The 22,188-nt window shown below is 38.8% G+C and overlaps 2 protein-coding genes across 6 annotated transcripts in view; both read left to right on the forward strand.

The window, feature by feature from the left end:
- LOC114660075 (ankyrin repeat and SOCS box protein 15-like) overlaps window positions 1-12,482 on the forward strand; it is a 66,549-nt gene extending 54,067 nt beyond the window's left edge. For all 4 annotated transcript variants that reach the window (XM_051929845.1, XM_028812595.2, XM_051929850.1 and 1 more), the window contains 2 exons: window positions 8,837-8,990; window positions 11,070-12,482. In XM_051929845.1, the coding sequence (XP_051785805.1) occupies window positions 8,837-8,990; window positions 11,070-11,236 (321 nt within the window). In that variant the 3' untranslated portion in view covers window positions 11,237-12,482. The remainder of the gene's footprint in view (window positions 1-8,836; window positions 8,991-11,069) is intronic.
- Window positions 12,483-17,774: 5,292 nt separating this feature from the next.
- Window positions 17,775-21,970, forward strand: LOC114660118 (leiomodin-2-like). Of its 2 annotated transcripts, none has more exons than XM_028812617.2 (3): window positions 17,775-18,205; window positions 19,816-21,144; window positions 21,779-21,970. In XM_028812617.2, exons 1-3 carry the CDS (start codon window positions 17,927-17,929, stop codon window positions 21,803-21,805), a joined length of 1,635 nt encoding a protein of 544 aa, XP_028668450.1. In that variant the 5' UTR covers window positions 17,775-17,926; the 3' UTR covers window positions 21,806-21,970. The 2 variants fall into 2 exon arrangements, with proteins under 2 accessions (XP_028668450.1, XP_051785825.1); XM_051929865.1 differs by having other exon boundaries at window positions 17,779-18,220; window positions 19,828-21,144.
- The last annotated feature ends 218 nt before the right edge of the window (window positions 21,971-22,188 follow it).

Below are 22,188 nucleotides of genomic sequence, written 5' to 3' on the forward strand. Positions count from 1 at the left end.
ACATTACCACAATGAATTTTAAATGAAACAACTCAGATGCAGTTGAAGTGCAGACTTTCAGCTTTAATTCAGTGGGGTGAACGATACGATTGCATAAAAATGTGAGGCAACTAAAGCATTTTTTTTAACACAATCCCTTCATTTCAGGGGCTCAAAAGTAATTGGACAATTGACTCAAAGGCTATTTCATGGGCCGGTGTGGGCAAGTCCGTCGTTATGTCATTATCAATTAAGCAGATAAAAGGCCTGGAGTTGATTTGAGGTGTGGTGCTTGCATGTGGAAGATTCTGCTGTGAACAGACAACATGCGGTCAAAGGAGCTCTCCATGCAGGTGAAAGAAGCCATCCTTAAGCTGCGAAAACAGAAAAAACCCATCCGAGAAATTGCTACAATATTACGAGTGGCAAAATCTACAGTTTGGTACGTCCTGAGAAAGAAAGCAAGCACTGGTGAACTCAGCAACGCAAAAAGACCTGGACATCCACAGAAGACAACAGTGGTGGATGATCGCAGAATAATTGGCTGAGAGAGAAACCCCTTCACAACAGCCAACCAAGTGAACAACACTCTCCAGGGGGTAGGCGTATCGATATCCAAGTCTTCCATAAAGAGAAGACTGCATGAAAGTAAATACAGAGGGTGCACTGCAAGGTGCAAGCCACTCATAAGCCTCAAGAATAGAAAGGCTAGATTGGACTTTGCTAAAGAACATCTAAAAAAGCCAGCACAGTTCTGGAAAAACATTCTTTGGACAGATGAAACCAAGACCAACATCTACCTGAATGATGGCAGGAAGAAAGTATGGAGAAGGCGTGGAACAGCTCATTATCCAAAGCATACCACATCATCTGTAAAACACAATGGAGGCAGTGTGATGGCTTGGGCGTGCATGGCTGCCAGTGGCACTGGGACACTAGTGTTTATTGATGATGTGACACAGGACAGAAGCAGCCGAATGAATTCTGAGGTGTTCAGAGACATACTGTCTGCTCAAATCCAGCTAAATGCAGTCAAATTGATTGGGCGGCGTTTCATGATACAGATGGACAATGACCCAAAACATACAGCCAAAGCAACCCAGGAGTTTATTAAAGCAAAGAAGTGGAAAATTCTTGAATGGCCAAGTCAGTCACCTGATCTTAACCCAACTGAGCATGCATTTCACTTGTTGAAGACTAAACTTCAGACAGAAAGGCCCACAAACAAACAGCAACTGAAAGCCGCTGCAGTAAAGGCCTGGCAGAGCATTAAAAAGGAGGAAACCCAGCATCTGGTGATGTCCATGAGTTCAAGACTTCAGGCTGTCATTGCCAGCAAAGGGTTTTCAACCAAGTATTAGAAATGAACATTTTATTTCCAGTTATTTAATTTGTCCAATTACTTTTGAGCCCCTGAAATGAAGGGATTGTGTTCACTTAACTTGGCTTTAGTTGCCTCACATTTTTATGCAATCGTTTTGTTCACCCCACTGAATTAAAGCTGAAAGTCTGCACTTCAACTGCATCTGAGTTGTTTCATTTAAAATTCATTGTGGTAATGTACAGAACCAAAATTAGAAAAAAAGTTGTCACTGTCCAAATATTTATGGACCTAACTGTATCACCTAAATGATTTGAAGTCTAAAACGGATGAGTAATTCTCAGTCCTTAACTTTCCTTCCAATTATTTACTTAAACGAAACAGGTGGAAATGGAAATAAGCTAAATGGAGAAATGCTGGTTTCTTTTGTCATTTGCATCTTATTGCTAATAAGGAGCAATTAAAATCCAAAATACAGCAGTTTAAGACTAAAATAAGCAATATGGGTTCAAAATCTTAATGAGCAAGACAACTAAAGCGAAGCAGAAATGTTACTTGAGCAATAAGTGCTTCTTATTAAGCAATCGGGTTGTAACAAAAACCTGCAGTCTCTGCGACCCTCCAGGAACGACTTTGCCCACCACTGGTCTAGTCTTTGGTGAGACTGGACTTAATGTGATAGATGTTATGAATAAAGCAGTTTCTGTGGACTATACAAAAAAAAAATAGAAGTCTTTTAATTAGGTGGAAATTTGTAAGGATTATGTAATCTAGAACTGGTAAGGTTAATGTAATGTAGAAGCCTGGGTACAGACTTGGACTCAGGCCTGTTATTTGCTTGTGAAATTAAAGCCCTATAATAATTAATAATAATTCTTTACATTTATGTAGTGCTTTTCTCACTACTCAAAGTGCTTTACATAGTGAATGGGGGGCCACCTCAACTGTCACTATAGTGAGCTGATCCTGAATTTGACAAGAAGAAGCAGAAGATCAGCACACCAATCCACATCCTTGCATGTCCAACACACAGGATAAGCAGAATTGTGGCCATTCAACTTTATCAGTTTTTGGTCCCTCACAGAGCTTCACCCTTTTGGAGTAATGGAGTTGGCACTTAATTATTTGCTCTTCTGATTTTCTGAAGCACAAACATAATTTTTTCACTTAATGAATTAGTAGCTTTTTTTCTAGTATGTGCTTTTTTCTAGGATGATAGCCACAAAGATATTTAACCAATATGGAAAGGGAACCTGAAGCGCTCTCTGTCTCTATATGCGTTTGTGTGTGTGTTAACAGATGAACTCTGGTATCATGGTCCTACTTTAAACAAACACTAGTGGAAAATTGCTCAAATATGGATCTTGTTCCAGTCTATTAAGTGGGGGTGTCTCACCTAGTCACCTAAACAAAAATAAGCCAACTGCTGTGTAGTAGTCCAACTGGGCCTGGTATTAGGAGCCTGGGACAGAGCTCAGGTTTTACTCACAATTTCTCTTTTAATTTGAATCCCAGAAGATTTTCAGATAACATCATTCCTTAAAAAATTTCCATATGATGAAAGACTTCTAGTTTTTGTACAGTTCCCAGCAACTGCTTTATTCTTAACATGTTATCACATCGGGCCAAGTTCCATCAAAGGCTAGACACACAAGTAACCTCGGCCTGGCATCACACTTCTTGCAGCTTCGAAGCTGTCCCATCATCAGAGTGTTAGGGGTGTACTCCTTCCATTTACATTTACTTATTTGGCTGACACCTTTATCCCAGTCAACATTCAACATTTATGATACAATTAGTTACATTTCTTTTTTGGTTTTCTAAGTGGAGCAGAGGCAGGTCAAGTGACTTGCTCATGGTCACATAGTGTCAGTTGTGGGATTTGGACCCACAACTGCAGGGTTTGAAATCCCAAACCTTAACCACTACATTGCTCAGGGACATGCAAGAGCTTCCAGTGTAACCCAAAGTTTGACTGGCAAGTGAAGACAGTGAAATCATAAACTGAAGCAATTTGCCTCTCCCGTAGCTCTCCTTCATTATTTCCAACAACTTACCTCCCACATCCAGATCCAGACTGCTTTGGCAAAGGGTAACATGGAGTAAATTGCTCAACCCTTCACTGTCAGTTGAGTAGAAAGACAGTTTCGTAGATAGCAATTTGGTTAATGGGATACAAATATTTTTTTTTTTTGCACAGCTTTGTTTAGCTCATGATAAACCTTTATAAAGCACCTATTTATTTTATGTTGTTTAAATTCTTGGCAGGCAAATTGTATCCCAAAATGATTATTTTTAGCCAGAAATTTAATTCAGCATTTTCAAAGGAAACTGAATCAGCCATCATTATCTTTTTGGAATGTGCTACTGCAATGAAAACTGCTAATCTCGTTGGCTCAAGTCACTCCTCTGAGGTCACACTTGGAAAGATTCCTGCCCTGACCAAAAAAAAAAGAAGGAAGAAAGGGAATTTAAAATCTCTTTAGTTCTTATTTGACAAATAAATACTATGATGAATACCCAGAGTCAAAATTTAAACACATCAGGCATGATACATAGACTAACAAAAGGAGTGTGCTTAAATTCACCAGAAGCTAGTGAGTGCAGATTTAAAGGTAAGAAACCAATTATTGTTGTCAAAGGTAATTTTGCATTGAAGGAGAGACTGCTGGAGAGATTAGTGCAGATGGAACCGGAGCAGATCAGTTCTCTACACAAGCAGAAGTGACAGAGAAATTCAGTTTTAGTCCTGACTGAATCTGCTGTGACAGTGAAGATGGATGACACCGTCTACTCTGTATGCAGGGTTGTCATTTTTAGAGGGGACTAACCACCAGATGAGTGTGTGGCCAGAGGCATCCTAATGTTGGGGGATTGACGGCAAAGGGGGTAGCCCTGATCCGGTCAAATTTAATACTGCCAAGGAGATCTTGCCTGTCTCTTCACCCATGAAGGCATATACACACTGTAAGATCTCCCCACTCTTAGACTGGTCTCATGCAAGCCCACTCTCCTCCCCAAGGGGGATCTGTGTGTGTGTGTGTGTGTGTGTGTGTGTGTGGCATGTTATGAGACATCACCAAAATACAATAAGAAAAACTGCTGATGGGTCCATTTTTTGAAGAATCTCACTCCCAAAGAGACCCTGGAATCAGATTCAATAAGGCCTAAATAAACCATGCAGGAGAAGAAGTGATCAAGCATGGTGTCATGTGTCACAAACCCCTTCCAAGAATCTTCTTATTCAGTTGAATTGCTTTGCATTTTTAGTGCTGTAATTGTTGTTATCTGACAGTAGCTCATTAAAGGACATTGTGATTTATTTCTGTCCAATTTTAGAATTGCTCCCATTGTTTTTGTTACTGCCTTTCACAATTATGTAATGCTATTTTAAATATTATTTGATTTGATATTATCATAATGCCCTTTTTTTTCTAAGGTGCATCCATTTCATTATTTTCATTGCTGTTGCTATGTTGTTGATAGCAATGATACCCTTTGTTAGCTGAATAGGCCGACAGTGACACAACACTGATGTCAGTCAGTGCGTTTACATACACTTTAATAACCCGGTTATTCACAGGAACCTAGGTTCTAAAATACCATGTAAACTCTTATACCGATTAGAGAAATCAGGTTATTGGCCTCAGAGAATACAGGTTAACACACACAGATTGCTCCACGAGTAACCTGGTTATGTGGCCGTGTAACCCAGTTAAGGATTTTGTAGTCTGGTATAATTCTGGTATTAATGGTATAATTTCACAGTTATGAGTGGAAGGGTCCACAAAGACGTTACCTAAGATAAATGTGCATGTAATCGCTTTGTTACTGAACTGGCTGAAATAATCTGTCACACACAATACTTCAGAAATTGCCAAATTTATGTTGATCATACAGTGCTAGGCTCAGCAGCACAAACACTAATCCTTCATCTTAAACTTGCTCCTTTGCAAGTTAGTCTTAGAGCATTGGTTGCCCCATAAGATGAGAAAGGTTTGTTGCACTATGCGCTTTTTAAAATTAAATAAATAATTTGGTGCGTGTAAGATCCAGGCACATTCACAAGCAGATGCGAGCGAGTCAATGAAGTGCTTCATTTGTGCCTCAGAGTTAGCACATGTGCCCAGTTTAGAAGGGAGTCTGGGTGGATAATAGAAAGGAAACAAAGAAGAATGGCGGTTAAAGAAAGAGAGAAAGAGGCAGTATGGGGAGAGGCCACGCTGTGAGGAATAGAGGCAGGTCCCAGAGAGGGGAGCATGTGGTCAGCGCTCAACAGAGCTGAGGAGGGCACTACCATTGAGAAACACGTGGGATTAGGAGTGGCCAATTGTGCCAAAGGACTGATGGTTGGAGACATATGTCTGGCTTGGTGTGGTGCCACATAGAGCAATGGAGACCCAAGTCAAGTTTAACGATTGACTGCTCCTGTCCATCAGCGTCTCCTCTTGCTGTCAAACCCTGATGGGATAAGTAGAGGAGACAACAGATTTTAGAAAGAAGCACTGGGGCTTGTGGTTTTAGTAGAGAAGTGTAATGTAGAGATTTGTCTTTGCTTTTAACCTCATTTAATTGAATACTAATTTATTTGGAATTTGTAACCTTCACAAACTCCTTGCTTTTATTGGATTATTTCTTTATTCATTACAACACTGCACTTGGTGATTTTTTTTTTTGCCCGGCTCATCCTTGGTTAACTCCGTGTTCAACAGCTGCTAAATGATGTAGAGCCAATCCAGACCATCACAGCCCCAGTAACTGACCTGAATTACAGTAATCCCTCCTCTATCGCGGGGGTTGGTCTGGAAAATCCGCGAAGTAGAAACCATATGTTTATATGGTTATTTTTATATTGTCATGCTTGGGTCACAGATTTGCACAGAAACAGAGGAGGTTGTTGAGAGACAGGAGCTTTATTCAAACATGGCAAACAAACATTTGTCTCTTTTTCAAAAGTTTAAACTGTGCTCCATGACAAGACAGAGATGACAGTTCCGTCTCACAATTAAAAGAATACAAACATATCTTCCTCTTCAAAGGAGTGCGCATCAGGAGCAGAGAATGTCAGAAATGAGAGAGAAAAGCAAACAATCAGAAATCAATAGGGCTGTTTGGCTTTTAAGTATGCGAAGCACCGCCGGACAACGCAGCTGCTAGGAAGGGAGCAATGTTAAGGTAGCCTTTCAGCATTTTGTTAGAGGAGCGTCCATATCATCTAGTGGTGCGAACAGCCCCTCCGTCAGGAGCACAGAATGTCAGAGAGAGTGAGAGAGAGAGACAGAGGAAAAACAAACAAAAATCAATACGTGCCGAGCTTTTAAGTATGCAAAACAGCCACATTTAAGCCCAGCAAGGAAGAGAGCAATGTGAAGGTAATCTTTCAGTGTTTTTTGAGGAGCGGCCGTATCCTCTAGGGGTGCAAACAGGCCCTGTGCTCACAATATATTTGAGGAGTTTTATTTAATAGGTAATTCACACTCTGGTTGGGTAGCTTCTCAGCCATCTGCCAGTAGCGTCCCTTGTATGAAATCAACTGGGCAAACCAACTGAGGACGCATGTACCAGAAATTAAAAGACTCATTGTCCGCAGAAATCCACGAACCAGCAAAAAATCTGCGATATATATTTAAATATGCTTGCATATAAAATCCGCGATAGAGTGAAGCCGCGAAAGTCGGAGCGCGATATAGCGAGGGATTACTGTACTTCAAAGCTTCATTTCTGGTATAGACAAAGTCTGATTCCATTCCAAAAAGCAGGATTAGCAAATTATTCACATCTTTGGCCCCATGGATCATGTAATTCTGGTTTAATCTGTCCCAGAAAGACAAGTTTGGCTAAATCTGGGTTTTCTGGAATGGAATTTGCCCGCTTCTGTTAATCATGACTTACTTTAACCAGATTTCACACTAATCTCACTTTCTGAAGCAGATCCCAGGTGAGGCCTCACTAGTGTGTTATATAACTTAAGCATAACATTCATCGACTTGTACTCCACACATTGTGATATATAATCTAACATTCTATTAGCCTTCTTGATCACTTCTGTAAACTGTCTTAATGTAGATAGTTAGTTCATTGCGACTTCTTGGTCCTTCTCATAAGATGTACTTTCAAATTTCAGGTATCTCATGGTGTATTCAAATCTAACATTTCTACTCCGTGTGTAATGCCATACATTTACCTGCATTAAATTTGATCTGCCTCAAATCTTCTGAAGCCTGTATGTCTCTGTAATGATTCAGCCGATTCTCAATTATCTGTCCTTCATCTTACTTTGGTGTAATCTGCAAACTTAACCGGTTTATCAATTACATTCCTATTCGGTTCATTTATGTATATTAAAAAAAGAAAACTGGCCCAAGCACCGACCCCTGAGGCACAGCACTTTTAACATCATCTAATTCTAAAAAGGTCCTACTCACCATAACCCTTTGCTCCCTGTGCCTAAGCCAAGTCCGTGTTCATGTACACTCTGTGAATTACGACTTCCCACTTCCTTTAATATGATCAGCAGCATCTCACGTGGTACCTTATCAAAAGCCTTTTGAAAATCAAAATAATATAATTTGCACCTTTCTTATTGTATGTTTATGTTGGTTCTTACAAACAGAATTCTACCATATTTTTAAAAATAGAATCTCTACATATAAAATGCTAAGAGTTGTCTGTCTGTTTGTCTCATCCACCCCTTGAAGCTTCATCTTAGTCTTAATTGACAGTTAATGCTGTGACAAACGCAAAGTGACGACTGTGACGACTTACACAAAGACTTTCCAGGCTGGCAAAGAAACACATCTCTCCTCATTTGCTTCCAAAACTACAGGATTTCATTGACGTTAACAGTCCTACACCTGCGGGTTTAAAAACATGACACAAGTTCAAGAAGAATAAAGGGCATTCAGGTTCAGAAAGTAAACTTGTCTTCTATATCAATTTTACACAAACCCGACAACGTTTTGTTGTTCCAACGACAGATGCTATTGCTGCCTTGCTCTTTATGAACAATGGGAGAACAACACCACAAACAGATTTAGTCATTTATACCAAGGAAGATAAAAAAAAAAAAATTGGCAACTATCCATTAAAAGCCCACATTTCAATCTAGGTGCTTTTCATTCCTTTTTATTTGAGAACTGGAGGGCTGCATGCTCCACTAGTTCTAACTCAAAGGGAAATAGCTCTTTTTTGTCTGTACATGTTTGAATCTTACATGGAAATAAAAAAACCTATAAGGCCATGAGGACTACTGGTTCTTCCAGTTTTTATTACAGCCATTAAGGCTGAGTTGTAATAAAAGTGGGAGCTACCTCCTGAGGCAAAGAAGCAACTGCTGTACTAAATGCTTTCCTTTTTAGTTCCGGATGTTAATTTTGTTGAACATCCCTGAATGTTAAGAAATTTCCTATTCTCATGTAAAAGATCTGGTTTGTTCTTTTCAACTCCTGATGCTAATTTCACTTAGCTACATGTCACTTGTTTTTTGTTCAAGCTGGGAGAACTCACCTGTTCCATGTGTTTTTGTTGTTTTTGCAGTTCTGTGACTTCATTAATGTGACCTGGTTGAGTCATATCACAGGAAAGATCATTCGAACCCTTTTGGATTATGTGGACTTTGCTCCAATATGTGCTAAACTGAGGCCATCTCTTGAGAATCAAAAAGAGTGGAAAGAAATCTGTAGCATTGTTGGTAAGATCTGATTTGCTAAAAAAAAAAAAAACAAATTAAGGGGAAAAATATAGACTTGGCTTAAATTTCACTTGCTTTGAAAATTATGCCAAGAACAGAAGTGTACAGTCATATGAAAAAGATTTGGGAACCCCTCTCAGCCTGCATAATAATTTACTCTCCTTTCAACAAAAAAAGATAACAGCGGTACGTCTTTCATTTCCTAGGAACATCTGACTACTGGGGTGTTTTCCGAACAAAGATTTTTAGTGAAGCAGTATTTAGTTGTATGAAATTAAATCAAATGTGAAAAACTGGCTGTGCAAAAATGTGGGTCCCCTTGTAATTTTGCTGATTTGAATGCATGTAACTGCTCAATACTAATTACTTGCAACACCAAATTGGTTGGATTAGCTTGTTAAGCCTTGAACTTCATAGATATGTGTGTCCAATCATGAGAAAAGCTATTTAAGGTGGTCAATTGCAAGTTGTGCTTCCCTTTGACTCTCCTCTGAAGAGTGACTGCATGGGATCCTCAAAGCAACTCTCAAAAGATCTGAAAACAAAGATTGTTCAGTATCCTGGTTTAGGGGAAGGCTACAAAAAGCTACCTCAGAGGTTTAAACTGTCAGTTTCAACTGTAAGGAATGTAATCAGGAAATGGAATGCCACAGGCACAGTTGATGTTAAACCCAAGTCTGGCAGGCCAAGAAAAATACAGGAGTAGCATATGCGCAGGATTGTGAGAATGGTTACAGACAACCCACAAATCACCTCCAAAGACCTACAAGAACATCTTGCTGCAGATGGTGTATCTGTACATCGTTCTACAATTCAGCCCAATTTGCACAAAGAACATCTGTATGGCAGGATGATGAGAAAGAAGCCCTTTCTGCACTCACGCTACAAACAAAGTCGCTTGTTGTATGGAAATGCTCATTTAGACAAGCCAGATTCATTTTGGAACAAAGTGCTTTGGACTGATGGGACAAAAATTGAGTTATTTGGTCATAACAAAAAGCAATTTGCATGAAGGAAGAAGAACACCGCATTCCAAGAAAAACACCTGCTACCTACTGTCAAATTTTCTTCAGGATAATGTTCAACCATCAGTCACAAAGTTGAAGTTACGCAGGGGTTGGATATTCCAATGAGACAATGACCCAAAACACAGTACAAAGGCATTCATGCAGAGGGAGAAGTACAATATTCTGTGATGGCCGTCACAGTCCCCTGACTTGAATATCATTGAAAATCTATAGGATGATTTGAAGCAGGCTGTCCATGCTCGGCAGCCATCAAATTTAACTGAACTGGAGAGATTTTGTATGGAACAATGGTCAAAAATACCTCCATCCAGAATCCAGACACTCATCAAAGGCTATAGGAGGCGTCTAGAGGCTGTTATATTTGCAAAAGGAGGCTCAACTAAGTATTGATGTAATAGCTCTGTTGGGGTGTCCAAATTTATGCACCTGTCTAATTTTGTTGTGATGCATATTGCATATTTTCTGTTAATCCAATAAACTTAATGTCACTGCTGAAATAGTACTGTTTCCATAAGGCATGTCATATATTAAAAGGAAGTTTGTCAGCCAATGATAAACAAAAATCCAAAGAATTAAGAGGGGTTCCCAAACTTTTTCATATGACTAAGTAAAATTAGGGCGGCATGGTGGCGCAGTGGTAGCGCTGCTGCCTCACAGTTAGGAGACCTGGGTTTGCTTCCCAGGTCCTCCCTGCGTGGAGTTTGCATGTTCTCCCCGTGTCTGCGTGGGTTTCCTCCGGGCGCTCCGGTTTCCTCCCACAGTCCAAAGACATGCAAGTTAGGTGGATTGGCGATTCTAAATTGTTCCTAGTGTGTGCTTGGTGTGTGTGTGTGTCCTGCGGTGGGTTGGCACCCTGCCTGGGATTGGTTCCTGCCTTGTGCCCTGTGTTGGCTGGGATTGGCTCCAGCAGACCCCCGTGACCCTGTGTTCAGATTCAGCGGGTTGGAAAATGGATGGATGGATGGATGTAAGTAAAAGTATTATTTTTTTATAATCCATTTAACGTTTTTGACGGTATTGTAATTCTATTTTTTTTTCCTTTGCTACAAAGGGAATCCACGACCACTGAAGCATTTATGCCGGCTGGTAATTCGCAGACACATGATGCTACCTCGATTACGAAACCCTGCTTCAATGAACTTGCTTCCTTTGCCAGGGGTGCTGACGCAATACATTTTATTCAGTGAATATGATCTTTATGGAAGAAATATGGAATGAATAAGATGAATGTCACCTAACTCATACCACAACAAGTACATGGCAGCACCTTCTTGATGCTAGATTTCAGTTCTAGTAGAAGTGTCTAATCTGTTATTATATTTTTACTTTGGAATTTATATTTTTAAAATTACTACATTTAAACATTTCAGTTCAGTTATGCCAGTATGCATAACTTTAAAAATACATTGCAACACTTGTTGGTAGTACTGAGCTGTAGAATTAGGCAGTGCGATAATAAACTGTTTAGTGGTTGGTTGATCAAATGTTTCACAATGCACGTGTAAAGTCAAGAAACATGTCCACCCTTATTTATGAAACGGTCACATTCTTAAACATGGTTATAAACTTCCAAAGTAATTTGGTTATATGTTCTAAGTGTTTAACCTGGGCCTAAACCTACATTAATATCAAACCTCATGAAAATTCTTCAGCTGGCTCATGTGCAGCCCAGAGAAAGCAGCACTACTTCTCAAGGCATATGTGTTGGCACCAGCCATCCCTCGACCTTCAGAGCCTGCTTTGTTTTTCATTCCAACTCCATTTGAGCAAAGCCTGATCCACCATTACTGGGTTAAAAACTGGAAACAACTTATATGAAGGTACACTCATTCAAACCAGTCCAATTTTTAGGCACAAACTGAATTAACATCCGCTATGCAGCAAAATCCAAGTACTTGGAGAAAAATGTGCCAACTCCAGACAGACCCCAGGACATGGGAAGAACACATTACATGCAGCCAGTGACTAAGTTGGGAGTGAGGTCACTGAAGCCGTGGCACTATGCGGACCCCAAAGGTCTTCTGTGGCACCACAGTGCAACTATAAACACTGGATCCTGAAGTGTCAACTCTGTAGATGCAGAAGGATAGTGGATTCTGCTGGGCTCAAAATGTGGCATGCATTCATTTTTCACTTTGTACATATTAGACAAGAAAGCTTCCTCACTTCTTTAAAACATTTTGTGCTCCTAGTTTCATTTTTTGGACATTTCCTTAGTTACGCAGCGGGTACTTAATTACACACCACTTTAGTTTTACCATTATTGCTGTTGCAATTTGCTTATTTATAATGTTCATACATACTGTATGCTTTTTATTACTTAAAATGTTATTAATCCAATATTGTTGCATATTTCTAATTTGTGCAGTTTATTTAGTATTACGTTGTTGCATGAAGCACAAACATTTCTGCAGCTGAGTCATAAAAAGTGCTTTTCATTTCAAATAATAAAAGGTTGATGAAAAAAGTGTTTATTATATAAGAAGTGATTATTAAAAGAATGACCCTGTTGTTTGGTTTACTTTGGTTGATATGTTTTTGCTTTGTTTGATGTCTGCATAAATTAATTTCACTGGCAGCTCTATGCCCTTCATGTCCCATACTTTGCCCAGCCAGGTACACATAAGAAAGTGATGCCGTATGTGGATCAATTAGAACATGGTTATAAATAAACTAACAGTCAGCTCTGCAGGGTCCTTCAGCACCTGATGTCTCTTTCCCTGAATTTGCAGAAGGCTCCCCAACTGTGGAAAGCATCCTGTGTAGTCTCAGTGAAAAAGAAAGGCCATTCCAGTGATCCCAAGGACTTAACAGTTCATCTTACTTCATACATCATGAAGACCTTTGAGAGGCTGGTTGTAAAACAGCTACGACCCCTGGTTTCAGAACATCTGGATCTGCTGCAGTTGCCTATCAGACACACACAGTAGTGAAGGATGCTCTCAGTCAAGATAATGTTGTTCGACTTTTCCAGTGCTTTTAACACCATTCTGCCTCATTGACTTGGCAAAAAGCTCAAGGCTGTGAATCTTGATGCCCCCCCAGTCTCCTGGCTCATGGAATACCTGACCAACAGATGGCAGTTTCTGAGACTGAGGGACTATGTGCCAGAAATGGTGGTGTGTAATATTGGAGCATCTCAGGAAACTATCCTGTCTTCCACCCTATCCTTTACCAATAGACTGCTAGCACAATACCAGTGCTTGCCATCTACAGAAGTTTTCAGATGACTCATCCATCATAGGCTGCATTAATAATGGAGACGAGTCAGAGTACAGGAAGGTTGCAGAGGACTTTTGTCTTGTGGTGTAGGGACAACAACCTGCAACTCAACATCAGTAAAAAGCTGGTGGTAGACTTTTGGCATGGAAAGAAGCCTCCGAGACCAGTCACCATTAAAGGGGAGGATGTGGTACAGAGCTACGAGTACCTGGGAGTTCATATAAACAACAAACTGGACTGGTCTGACAACACAGTGGCACTGCACAAGAAAGGTCAGAGCAGACTGTACTTACTAAGGAGACTCGGGCCTTTTGATGTGTGCAGCAAGCTGTTGGAAATGTTCTACCAAACTATAGTAGCCATTGTGGTGTTCTATGCTGAAGTCTCCTTTTTAGCACACAGTGGTGCAATGAGTCTGTTGTTCAAAGAGAGCGCCCCCTACAGCGGACTTTTCGTGACGGCATCCAAGTTTGGCATCATGCGGAAGAAATCTGAGCACAAAACCTGAACAAACCTATCAGTAAAACTTGCTCCCTGGACACGCTAGAAGCTGTTGTGGAAAAGAGGATGATGGCAAAACTGGATGCTATCATGAAAAATCCCCTCCAGAAGACGTGGTCATGGAGCATTTTGAGCCACAGGCTCTGGGGGTATTTTATGCCCACAGCTATCAAGCAATTCAGTCCCTCAACCCAATGTACTCATTAAGTTTATTTACTTAATACTTGTTGTCTGTATTATCTGTCCCGTAAGTCTGTATCCATCTGAATTTCCCCATTGGATTAATTAAGTTTATCTAAGCTATTCATTTATACAAAGCTTTCCATATGTGTCCATTTCGTAGGGACATTTTTTTTTATTATAAACTGTAAGAGCAAACTCATTTCTTAATTTCCACAAAACCATGCTTTGAACAGCAGACTTGTTAATAAGGGCCATTTTCTTTATTCAGAGGAACGAGAAAGCTAACACACTACAGTTATGGAGCAAAGCAACACCACACAAATGCTGAAGACAAGGTTTAATAAATGATTTGGGCAGTAGGATGAGATGAAACCATTAGCAGAAGTAGAAAGGGCAGAATACCACTAAACAATGCTATCACATTTTACTTATTAATAGGTGTGAGTCCGGTTCACAAGAAGAACAGAAAAGCTGGACAACAAATGTGAGATCTGTCTTGGGGGCTTGTTTTTTATAAGGCACACAGACAATCTTCAGAAACCAGCAAGATGACTGTCTGATCATGTACAGTGCATCAAAGATCAAGCTCCACTAGCTATCCTCTACCCCTTAATCCCACCATTTTATTTTCCACACCACAGAGATGCAGCGCAAGAGCCACTCATTGTAGCATCATGTGTAAAGCAGGAACAATTCCAGATAGGACCTGTACCAATACAGGGACACCAGTTAGTCCAACATGCTCATTTTTGAAATGTTGGAGAAAAAAAAAAAGAAACACACAAAAAAGAAACAAGAATGTACAAAAAAAGTGGACCTGGAACTAAACTGAAATCCTGAAGCTGTGAGGCAGCAGCGTGACTTACTGTGCCAACCCTAAGAGAGGATCTGCTATTCTTTTTAAACACAGTTACAATAACATGAGAGCTAAGAAAGAGTGTCAAGAGGTCACAGATATCTTTCAGGTTATTAAATACATACTCATATTTGTGACATTTAACAAACTGGTGAGGAAGGCAGGCTCTATTGTAGGCATGGAGCTGGACAGTTTGACATCCGTGGCAGAGCGACGGGCACTCAGCAGACTCCTATCAATAATGGAGAATCCACTGCATCCACTGAACAGCGTCATCTCCAGACAGAGGAGCAGCTTCAGCGACAGACTGCTGTCAATGTCCTGCTCCATTGAGAGACTGAGGAGATCGTTCCTCGCCCAAACTATGCGACTGTCCAATTCCACTCAGGGGGGTTTGGTAAACATTAACATTATTCAATGTTATTCTCTCTTTTTACTTGCATTTTTATTACTCTTTTTTATTGTTTTTGTATCAGTATGCTGCTGCTGGAGTACTGTATGTGAATTTCCCCTTGGGATTAATGAAGTATCTATCTATCTATCTATTTCAGAAGAAGTTGAATCTGAAGGTGGGAATTGGAAAATAAGTCAGACAAGAAACCCTGATACATTCAGTCATTAGTGTCTTATGAGATGGTTGGAAACCTGCAGGCGCCCTGGTTCTATGAGACAGGGGCTTGAAATCACTTGCGATCCCTTTAGCCTCGTTACTGTCCTCGAGTTCAGCGGGACACAATTTTAATTAAAAAGCTTAGCTGTAGCAGAGTTCATTATAGCTCCTCATTAGCCGAATTAATGATATAAAATTTCCCTATAGGACAGTCAAGGCGAATGCTCAGTTTTTTTAAATTTTTTTTTTTAGGTCAACACTTGGGTTACCCCACTTGCCTCTGCTGCAAGACCCTTTTCACGTCATGCCTGCCAAGGTGACAAGACATTATTCACTAAGGTCAGTCCTGTAAATGAGCATGGGAGCAAGAAGGTAATGAAAAGAACCTATGGTTCCCAATTTACCAAACATGCATTAAAGCCTTATACTTTCTGGCACTGAATTAGCAAGAGAGTTGATAGCTCAAGCAGTGTCCCAACTTGTGGAGACACAGCCAGCTGCTGCCCGTTTCTTAAAGTGTGATATGAGTGCTGGGCCTTGATAACCACTATTAACCATCACTGGAGACTTGTAGAGCAGGAGAAAAACTTACCTGTGGTCCTCTCAGCATTTCATGTGGTACTGAGTTTATTTGAAACATTTACACAAGCATTGGATGTGTGTTTACATTTCTATTTTCTAAGGTTTTGAAGTTATTTCAGATATCATTAATTGGCGTAGAATCAACAGGTCATGGACTCAACCAGACATTACATCAACATGGATAGCAGCTAATTCTGATGCTCTTTTCCCTCATGATTTCTACAGGCTCAAAAGTGCTGCAAGTTATACCTTGCACAACAGTGCACTATACTGACAGTAAATGTTACTGGATAACATGAGATAACAATGGTCATGGTAGGATAGAAATGATGAACAACACATTTAAGATCTATGCTACAATTATTTGATATGGAAACCGTCAAACTTACTACTAGCGAAATGTCGCCTGACTTTGTTGTGTTCATGTGAATTTCTGGTCACTGTTTATCTGCTACTTGATCCTCACAAAAAACAATGAAAAAGCAAACTACAGTTTGCATACAGTAACTCTAAATACAATGCGACCAAGAAAATGCCATTTCAGGCTGACCTGGTTGTTATACTTTTATTTTATATTCAATGACATGAGATTTGGGTAACAGTTATTTTTGGATTGTCCCACTAGAAGATACCACTTCAAAGGCATTTGGAAATTTCCCACTGGGAAGCTTGAATGTCCCATCTATTCCTGAGCACACGAACATAGTAATTGTATTCTGTACCAAGCAGAGGCTTGTTCTATTGGATGATTGATATATGCCAGGAAAATACACTAACACCAGCCTACAGTGTTGACTGACATCTTTTCAGCCACCCATTTTTCTAGCACAGGGTCCTGTATGAACCAACTAGAATTAGAACTGAACACATCGGGCAGCATTTACCCAATCCCTAGTTTTTCGGTACTGTGTGCTGCTACACTTCCTGCAAAACACGGCTTAAGCAGTTAAGTTGGAAAAAGACATGCAGGTTATGACTGCAACACTCAAGCACACTATAATAATAATAATAATATGCCAAATACAAATAATAATTAAATAGTAATATAACAAACTGTTTTGTGTACTCTCAACTGTAAACCTATATATACACTGTACATATATATTTTATATAAATAAAATTGTTAGTTTTAGTAACCATTCTTATTACTTAATATACACACAAATGCCTTATCAGTTCTGGATCTCTGCTTTCCTATATAGAACATAAAGACTTACAAAAGATGAGCTAATGGTATAAATGTTTGAACCAACAACGGCCCACTCAGTGGCACTACCATGCCCACACACAACCCTGAAGAAAATAAAGCAGCCCATCAAACTCCACACAAATTTCAAGAAAAACACCCAGAAATGCATGGCAAATTGAGATATCAGCAAGTGTTTCACTATGTCAATAGTATTTAAGTAATCTAAATATCATATCATTTTGAAGGCATTTCTATAAGAGTGAGGACTGCATTTTTGACAGTAACAGTAAACTGTACCGCTAAAAAAAAAAAAAAAAAAAAAAAGAAACAAAAATAGTCTTAAAGCAAAACACTTGTTACTTCTGTGGTACTATATGTGAAAATATAAATGTAAATTTTGCATCTCCTCTTCTAAGTTTTATTCTGAGAAAGAATAAAAGACACTTCTTTTCATACAATAAAGTGTCCTTTATATGGACATGAACAAAGTGTTGGCGATCCTTTCTGTCAGGCCACAGGGCCCAAGTGATATCACATTCTTCAATTTGTAAATGAATCTGGCTGACGCTGGCTTCCAAAAAAAGAAAGTGCATCATGTCCAGATGCATTGTTTTAGTTCCCTTCAGATTTTCCTTTAAAACCCCCCAACTGCCTCACACTCTAGGTGAACAAGGGAACACGATAGAGAAGAAGCAGTCTAATACTTTTTTTGGCTATTTAAAACCTATTCAACTGAGCAAATCAAAGAGCTTCCACTAAACAGCAATGAGTAGTACATTTGGGTATCGAAAAGAACTTGATAAATATGAAGATATTGATGAAGATGAACTCCTGGCATCACTGACCTCCGAGGAGTTGCAGCAGCTAGAAAGGGAACTTGAAGATATCGACCCGGACGATAACGTACCCATTGGATTACGACAGAAAGATCAAACTGAGAAAACCCCCACTGGAACATTTAGTAGAGAGGCACTGATGAAATACTGGGAAAATGAGACAAGGAAGCTTCTTGAAAATGAAAGAACAGCTTTTGGAAAAAGTGAGGTAAGTACAAAGAAAGTCTTAGAGAAAGAAATTGAAAACTCACTCAGTTATTTGAAATGTCAAACAAAACTACACTAACTTGCGAAATGAAACAAATAAAGGTTACAACACTCATAATCTATCTGTCTGGAGAAATACATTGCCAAGTCAAATGAAAAAATAAAGTTTCAGATACTTACATAAAAGTCCAAGAAAGAATGTCAAAATGCTTTACTTGACAATTGTTATAAGATAAAAATGAATGCATATTTTCATAGAAATTCTTAATTTTTCATTTGATTTCAATATTTTTCTGCTACTAATTATGCTCATTTTTATAATACCTTATTATATTAACTTAAATACTACTGATATCAATAAATACATAGTACTTGATATTTCAAAGATACAGCATAGCCAGCATATAATGTTTATCACAAATTCTAACTGAATGACCGTTAACAGAAGTTAGCAAATGTTTTATTCAAAATATCTTAAAATATTTTATTCACAGCAAATCTGAGGTTTATTTCTAATGTAAACAATGACAGCTACCAAAGGCTAAGGATAAAAATGTGCAAAAGAATAAAAAAAACAACCCCCCCCCCCCCCCCCCCTAAAAATAGTACTCAATACTCAAAACAACCATAAGGCTGTGAATGTTTAGGAATGACGAAAAATGCTGCACATTTAAATTTCAGAAGTAGTTCAGGTATCCAGTGTGTTACATTAACTGCCGTGTATACAGAGGGAATTTCAACAAGCGACACCTCATGAAGAGAGCCACCAGTTCTCCTGGGGCACCAGCCACTGAGAAAAGAAAACAGCTGTCTTAATAATTAAGGGGCCAAAAACAGACAGACACTCCTTAACCGATTAAAATAAAGTCTGGCATGTCCTTGATCATTTAATTGAAATTTGATGAATGAAATAATACTAATATTGGTTCTCTGCGAGAAGGTGTGTGTGAGAATGCAATTCTGTTAGCGCCTGCCTTGCACCCAGTGCTGCCAGGAAAGGTTGTGGACACTCAATTTATGTTACACATACACCAAAAGGAAAGTCCAGATCTAATATTGCCCAGGTTTTAGGGTTCATTTCTGAATCATTGTACTGAACGTGATTAAAAGGGAAATGAAATAAGTAGTTGGTTGTCAGTTAAGCAACATATGGTGCGTCAGTTGAGACCTTTTATTATTTTACCTGTCCGCTATTTTAATTTTAAAAAAAAAAAATTAATTTCACAAAACTTTCCCACTCTTTTATGAACACCCTATGTATATACAAAAACAAATGCATACAAATGTAAACATCAAGTGCTTTTTTTCTTATAAATACAATATTTTGCATTTGCAACTATCACTTGAGTAAAGTAAATGAGCATTAAAAATGTTGCAAAAGTCATTAGATATTTTTTTAACATTAATACTGTACATGACTCTTTTACCCAAGCAAACTCACAATCTTACAATAAAATCCAGTAGTTGACAGATGTAGAAAAATATAACTGGCAGGTTAAGTAACTTTAAAGTTTTGTGCCCTAACCACTATACTACACTGCCTGCCACGGTCCAAAGGTATACTGCATATTGGAAAAACACTAAAAATGTTAATTCCTTTCTTGATATTAGGAAGAAAATAAGGAGACTTCTGATGCCACACAAACTGAGCCAACCACTGAAAGTGATAGTGAAGTCTCAGAAGGAGCAAATACAGATTACGAGGAAGAGGATGACATGGAGGATGAGAGTGATGAAGAAAGTGAAAACCCGGTTACTGAAGATGAAGATTTGGATGATGGCGACAGTGGTTTAGACAGCAAGTCATCTTGTAGCCATGAAGAGACATCCAATGGCTTCAATACTCTCTTTGATGTCGTGAAGCCACCAGACAGTAAAAGCTCAAAACCAGATGAAATGGAAGACATCAAAGTTTCACCAAATCAGCAAGGTGGAAATTCAACAGTAGTTGATGAAATCCTTGAAAAGATAATAAGCAATGACCCTGACACCAACGAAGTAGTTCTTAATAATATTGAGAATATTAGTAAAGAAGTACTTATTAATTTTGCAGAAGTACTGAAAAACAATGCACATGTTAAAATTTTTAGCCTTGCCAATACTCATGCAGATGATCGAGTTGCCTTTGCAATTTCGCAGCTTGTGCGAGAAAATGCATGCATCACAAGCCTTAATATTGAATCTAATTTTATCACAGGGAAAGGCATTCTAGCCATTATGAGGGCACTCCAGAACAACAAAACATTAACAGAGCTGCGTTTTCACAATCAAAGGCACATTTGTGGAGGACAAGTAGAAATGGAAATAGCAAAGATTTTAAAGGATAATACAACACTTCTGAAGCTAGGATACCACTTTGAGCTACCAGGACCAAGAATGAGCATCACAAGCATACTGACACGAAACCTAGATAGACTGAGACAAAAACGGCTACAGGAGCAGAAACTCCTACACATGGAGAAAAAGGATGGATTTGAAGGACCCATCAATCCAAGGACCAATGCTTTACTGAAAGGAACACCAACCACTTCACCATATACATCTCCAAAAAGCTCACCCTGGTCATCCCCAAAAGTGGGTAGAAATTTCAATTGTAAAAAAACTGTACCAACACCTCCACCACCACCCCCACCTCCACCCCCTCCTCCACCCCCACCTCCATTCACTGCAGAGAAAAAAATACCTACCAGAAAAATAGCAGAAGTCATTAAAATACAGGAACAAACAAAGAAGAAACAGACAGGGCAATCAAAACAGAGATCAAAACACAGCAAAAAAGCTGAAAAACAAAATTCAATCCTAAAAAACTTAAAAAATGCTTTAAAACCTATTTCTGAGAAGAAAGCTGATGAGGGATCAAGGCCTTCAACACCCCAGAGGTCACTTCATGACAATCTAATGTCTGAGATACGCAACAGTAATATAAAACGTCTTAGAAGGGTAAGTACCTAAAGAATGAAACAGACATATTTGAAAACAGGGCATGGAGATACAAGAAATATTTTAAAAACCAATGCAATGATTGTTTTTCATCCTTTCTGCAATTAAAAGAACCCCTAAGCTTTAGTTTGATGGCTGTTGTCATCCTTTTTTTTTTTTTAATCATTTCTCAATTACACTGGGTGACCCAACTGATTGTTCATGTAAATACTTTGTAAAACATGTTTGTAAAGTTACTAACAATTTTACAATAGTCTTAAAAAGTGGGACTTCCCTATAGTATTGACAATATCCTAAACTGAATTCAGTTGAACAAAATTATATCAATACATCAAGGCTGATTAAATGGCATACAACACTGATCATTGTTTTTTTACAATAACCTTCAATGCTCTACATGAACAGATTTAGCAGTCTCTACAGAGAGCAAAGCAATCTTTGGAATGTTCTGCCCAAATGCTGGTTTATATATAGAAGCACATCATGGCCTCTATTAGAGCTGAAACAAATGTAGTTTGCCCTGGGATTACTAAAAATCCAGCTATTACATTAAGTCCTGTTACATTAAAAGTGTATGTGCGTTTCTGATTTTTCAGTTCACTACACTTGTTTTACACTTCTCTTTTAATTACAGGTTGAAGTTCCGGAATACCTTCGATAATGAGGGGCCAATCCTGAAAAAAGAAGTATTAGAAAACTATTTTGTATATAAAACATTTTGTTTCACTCGTCTTTTTTTACTTTTCATATTTTGGACTAGATCAGAAAGTGTACATTAATAATTATTGAAGAATATTTCTTTTATGATACATTAAAGTGTGTGTGTGTGTGGGGGGGGGGGGGGGGGGGGCGGACTTTTGTGGTTAAGTGGCTTACACTAACTTGCTATTTTTTCATGCTGTGTAAATCTAATAAACCTGTAATTTTACATAATACAAATTTATTCATGTTTTACATAAAAATCAGTTATATCAGCTTTCATTAAATATGAAACTTGTGATGTGAAAAACATCACATTGTCCAAAACTTTCAGGTCTTGTTTTA

This window comes from Erpetoichthys calabaricus, chromosome 1, assembly GCF_900747795.2.
Source record: "Erpetoichthys calabaricus chromosome 1, fErpCal1.3, whole genome shotgun sequence".
Taxonomy (NCBI): Eukaryota; Metazoa; Chordata; class Cladistia; order Polypteriformes; family Polypteridae; genus Erpetoichthys; species Erpetoichthys calabaricus.